The sequence below is a fragment of the Limulus polyphemus genome, unplaced genomic scaffold (assembly GCF_000517525.1).
Source record: "Limulus polyphemus unplaced genomic scaffold, Limulus_polyphemus-2.1.2 Scaffold4150, whole genome shotgun sequence".
Classification (NCBI taxonomy): Eukaryota; Metazoa; Arthropoda; class Merostomata; order Xiphosura; family Limulidae; genus Limulus; species Limulus polyphemus.
The window spans coordinates 1-5,888 of record NW_013669760.1 but is presented as its reverse complement, the minus strand read 5'-3'; the positions used below and the strand labels follow the sequence as shown (position 1 = coordinate 5,888).

Below are 5,888 nucleotides of genomic sequence, written 5' to 3'. Positions count from 1 at the left end.
TTGTATTCAAATAGCATTACATGCCGAATGTGTGTCTGGTCGTGTGCCATCACTATAAGGGATTAGAGTATACTAAACTTTAGACATTATGTAGGCTACACTAATGTGAGGTTTGGGCGGTTCGTTTAACTATTATACGTGATGTACGTTTTTTGGGGGTGGTTAGTGAAAGTGTTCCAAACCGCGACATTAGTTTTTTGACGACCTAATATTATCATTAAAGACAGTCTTGTTGGTGTATGTTCAGATATAAGTTACTTCAGTATCTCTCCAATATCAGATATTGAGACCAAATATTTACCTTCCATGATATCTGCAGAGAATGTGCACCTTTGGGTAACACGTGCACGTCACGAGGTGGTCCCTGGGGAGCTGAAAAATAAAAATGGCCGCCAAATAAGTAAAGTACATAAATGTACAATACCTTGAAAAATTAAATAATTTCAACTTAGAAAACTTTTCTGTGGATAAATTGTAGGTTTCTCTAAATTTCTATTCCACAATTACAATTCGTTTAATTAATCTGTTTCACACCATACCAGTTGTTCACAAAATTCATAATATAAATAGCACCTAGAACCACAACTACGCCTTGTCCCAGCCGACCTGAGGAGCCATGGTATTGGACTAAAGGCCTCGTCAACACTGGATATGGTAGATATAGCGCAGTTCACATATTATTGCATATTATCATTTGCTTTCACTCATAAGTCCATAGAATTTACAGTCACAAGGAACCACGAATTCAATTAACTGTCAATCATAACCAATAATTTCAGTCAGTTTCTGTCACATCATTGAAATCTTTTTTACGACTACAGTTCCAATAAGAGTCATTCGTTTGATATTTCCTTTTACAAAATCGCCAGAAATATTTACCACTGCATCCAGTTCGTTTTTTGTTGCTAAGAGAAAAAAACAAACAAACATAAAATCTCAGAACTTGAACGTGAAGATTATATGACGAAGTAAAAGACAAAACTTATTTTTAAAAAAACAGATTTGTTTCCTAAGTTAAATTTTACCTTCACCGTCGGTAACGAAGTCCAACACGTCACTCGGACGGCTCTGTCCAATCTCGTTCTCAGCCGTTACCTGGATCTTGTAAGCTGCGCGTGGCTTAAGATGCTCGATTCTGATTTTTTTGTTGTCTCGTGTTACAGTTTTCATCTGTGTTTGTTTCTCTTGTTTCCCTGTATCGTTTATTAAATCTCGTTAATATTTTACAGTTCACCCTCATCATAACTTATCATGAGCAATTAATTTTTGGATTACCCACTCCCGGGACGTTGGATTACCCACCCCCGGGACATTGGATTACCCATCCCTGGGACCTTGGATTATCTACCCCTGGGACCTTGGATTACCCACCCCTGGGTCCTTGGGTTACCCACCCCTGGGACCTTGGATTACCCACCCCTGGGACCTTGGGTTACCCACTCCTGGGACCTTGGATTACCCACCCCTGGGACCTTGGGTTACCCACTTCTGGGTCCTTGGAGTACCCACCCCTGGGACCTTGGATTATCTACCCCTGGGACCTTGGATTACCCACCCCTGGGACCTTGAGTTACTCACTCCTGGGACCTTGAATTACCCACCCCTGGGACCTTGGGTTACCCACCCCTGGGACCTTGGATTACCCACCCCTGAGACCTTGGGTTACCCACTCCAAATGGACCAAATGGTTGTTAGTTAATCCAGTTAATGTTTTACTCAATCAACCATAAAAGCTACATTTACCAGACCCAGTAAATGTTGTGTTGTTTGTTAACTCACTCACCTCTAGATTTTTTATTTTTTTATTTATTAATTCTGGTTTATGAGGTACTCACTTATCCCTAGAACAGTTTGGTAGTTATGTTGAATTTCGCACCGAGCTGCTCAAGGGCTATCTGCACTAGCCGTTCCTAATTTAGAAGTGACATACTGAAGAAAGGAATGTAGTCAACACCATCCACCGCCAACTCTTGGGCTACTTATTACCAACATAAGCGGAATTGACCATCACATTATAACGTCCCCTCGGTTGAAATATCGATAATGTTTGGTGACGGGATTCCAACCTGCGACCCGCAGATTGCGAATCGAGTGCCCTAACCACCAGGCCATGCCAGGCCCAGAGATTCGGAACCCCTGCCCTAAAAGTACATGATTAGTATTAATTTTCCTCGGACTAAGCCAAATTACGTCCTTCTGCTGTCTTTCAGTGAAAACAAAATATATTCAATGTTTCCTGTTTTCAACATTATCTGCTTAACTTTTATAATTCAGTTCCTTTAGACAAAGTTTCACGTTTATTAGTCGACATTCAATGTTGAAGCCACATAAATCTAACTTAATAAAAATAAAAAGGTGGAGTAACTTGTAAAACGTCTCTTCCATTAACAATTTTATTATAATCTCATCCACAAAAGACTGGTGAAGTTACATTCCAAACGAACCAATCACAGTTAAATGTGCCAGCCCCCAGTGTCTCAGCGGCAAGTCTGAAGGCATATTACTCTAAAGAAACGGGTTTCAATGCTAGTAGAGGACAAAGCATTCCAAACGAACCAATCACAGTTAAATCTGCCAGCCCCCAGTGTCTCAGCGGCAAGTCTGAAGGCTTATTACGCTAAAGAAACGGGTTTCAATGCTAGTGGAGGACAAAGTACAGATAGCCCATGGTGTAGCTGTGTGTTTATTTAAAAAAAAAACACCAATAAATTCACGAAAACCAAATGTAACCCTAAAAATAAAAACAGAAATACGTTTAATGGAAGCACAAACACTCTGATAAATGTTATTGATATTAAATCTTTATCATCCCTATTTAGAATGACAAAACATACGTTCAGATGTAATATATCGTATTGTGATATATCGAGGGGGGGGAGGCGATAAAGGGACGTGAACCACGCTCAGCCCGTTGATAAACAGATCAATTACTATATGTAACACCCAGTGTAAAGAACTTACCAAGACTTAAGTAAATGTTATATAAAATAAGTGTTTAATCTCAATGGTAAATCTAGGGTTAAGTAACACTCTCACCGTTCACTTTGTATATCTGTATAACATAGTTAGTGATCGGACTGTTGCCTTCGTATGGAGATGACCACGACACAACAACACTCCTGCTTAGAACTTTGATCAACTGGACATTTGGAGGATCTGGAGGTTCTGGACATTAAAACAAAGCAAACAAATTAGCATAATAATGACAGAAATTAAAATATAAACTAATAATGACAGAATTAGCATAAGAATACATAGTAATGGCAGAAATTAAAATATAAACTAATGATGACAGCATTAGCATAAGAATACATAATAATGACAGAAATTAACATAAAAATACATAATAATGACAGAAATTAACATAAAAATACATAATAATGACAGAAATTAAAATAAAAACTAATAATGACAGAATTAGTATAAAATACATAATAATGACAGAAATTAACATAAAAATACATAATAATGACAGAAATTAACATAAAAATACATAATAATGACAGAAATTAACATAAAAATACATAATAATGACAGAATTAGTATAAACTAATAATGAGATGATGTTGTCAAAATTGTTCCTAACTTTAAATGTTGTGTATTTTGGTTACAAGTACATTAATACATATATTATATTCCTTAAAGCATGTTCCATTTAAATAAAATTAATCATCCACTTAAAACAATAATGATAAAAGATTAACCTCCTGTGTATAGATCTTCAATATGAAATAACAAAAACTGTCTTGTGTACAGATCTTCAATATGAAATAGCAACAAAAACTGTTCTGTGTATGGATCTTCAATATGAAATAACAACAAAAACTGTCCCGTGTATAGATCTTCAATATCAAATAACAACAAAAACTGTCCTGTATATAGATCTTACAAAAACTGTCCTGTGTATAGATCTTCAATATGAAATAACAAAAACTGTCCTGTGTATAGATCTTCAATATGAAATAACAACAAAAACTGTCCTGTATATAGATCTTACAAAAACTGTCCTGTGTATAGATCTTCAATACGAAATAACAACAAAAACTGCCCTGTGTACAGATCTTCAATATGAAATAACAACAAAAACTGTCCTGTATATAGATCTTCAATATGAAATAACAAAAACTGTCCTGTGTATAGATCTTCAATATGAAATAACAACAAAAACTGTCCTGTATATAGATCTTCAATATGAAATAACAAAAACTGTCCTGTGTATAGATCTTCAATATGAAATAACAACAAAAACTGTCCTGTATATAGATCTTCAATATGAAATAACAACAAAAACTGTCCTGTGTATGGATCTTCAATATGAAATAACAACTTTGTTGTTATTTCATATTGAAGATCTATACACAGGACAGTTTTTTCTCGAATATTTTTCTCAATATATAAAATAAAACCTAGTTCTGATCTGCGCATGAGCAGCCGATAATTAATGAATACCTTTCACGATGAGCTCGATTTTCAACTCGGCCCGACCGTATCGGTTTGAAGCAATGCATTTAAAAAGTCCAGAATCCTCTCTTCTTGCATCGCGAATCGTCAACTCGGACATGACTCCATCCCCTCTCCCCTGGTGGTTAACAATGTACCTGTGCTTCAAAGAGAAATAAAATGAAACATTAGATCAGAACGAAGTATAGTCTGATAAATGTAGTAAATCTTTACGCACATATTGTTCGTTTCGCTTGTTTTTATCAAATATTTTGTAATAAAAGTACACTACTATATATGTATGTATATATTTCTAAATGAGTTATTGACCACTTGTAATGTATCTAATATATAATAATCAGGTAAAAGGAAAATATAATTGTTAAATTCAAATTTAATTTAATATATAAATAATTATGCAAGTACAAAATTAAAAACTTTCATTTTTAACATATATATTTATTGTCCACCGATGGGATAGCGGTAAGTATAAGGACTTATAACTCCAAAATCCGGGGTTCGAGTCCCAGCGATAGACACAGCAGATAGGTCAATTTGTGTTGGCCCTAAAAGAAACATTATATATATTATACGTTAAAATATTTTCAGGTTTACGTATTGGAAATTATAATTTAGTAATTAAGTCCATGTTTTATTTTCTCAACTGAAAACACAAATTTCGTTAGAACTTGATGTGTGAGAAATATATGTCTTCATTTTCACAGAAACTCGGTGTGTTAATAATATATGTCTTCATTTTCACAGAAACTCGGTGTGTGAATAATACACGCCTTCATTTTCACAGAAACCTGATGTATGAATTATATATGTCTTCATTTTCACAGAAACTCGGTGTGTTAATAATATATGTCTTCATTTTCACATAGAACTTAAAAATATAACAATAATATAGCGGGATGGGTTTTGTATAAGTGTGGTAAGATGACCACAATAACATAGAGGAATGAGTTTTGTATGGGTGTGGTAAGATGACCACAATAATATAGAGGAATGAGTTGTGTATGGTTGTGGTAAGATGACCACAATAATATAGAGGAATGGGTTTTGTATGGGTGTGGTAAGATGACCACAATAACATAGAGGAATGAGTTTTGTATAAGTGTGGTAAGATGACCACAATAATATAGAGGAATGAGTTTTGTATGGTTGTGGTAAGATGACCACAATAATATAGAGGAATGGGTTTTGTATGGGTGTGGTAAGATGACCACAATAACATAGAGGAATGAGTTTTGTATAAGTGTGGTAAGATGACCACAATAATATAGAGGAATGAGTTTTGTATGGTTGTGGTAAGATGACCACAATAATATAGAGGAATGGGTTTTGTATGGGTGTGGTAAGCTGGCCACAATAATATAGAGGAATGAGTTTTGTATGGTTGTGGTAAGATGACCACAATAATATAGAGGAATGAGTTTTGTATA

The 5,888-nt window shown here is 35.0% G+C and overlaps 1 protein-coding gene across 2 annotated transcripts in view; it reads right to left on the bottom strand.

The window, feature by feature from the left end:
- Positions 1-4,595, bottom strand: part of LOC111088630 (Down syndrome cell adhesion molecule-like protein Dscam2) — a 16,734-nt gene extending 12,139 nt beyond the window's left edge. For both annotated transcript variants that reach the window (XM_022399302.1, XM_022399303.1), the window contains exons 1-4: positions 4,450-4,595; positions 3,037-3,165; positions 1,026-1,193; positions 302-372 (exon numbers count right to left, since the gene is read on the bottom strand). In XM_022399302.1, coding sequence (XP_022255010.1) covers positions 302-372; positions 1,026-1,193; positions 3,037-3,165; positions 4,450-4,561 — 480 coding nt within the window. In that variant the 5' untranslated portion in view covers positions 4,562-4,595. The remainder of the gene's footprint in view (positions 1-301; positions 373-1,025; positions 1,194-3,036; positions 3,166-4,449) is intronic.
- Positions 4,596-5,888: the final 1,293 nt, after the last annotated feature.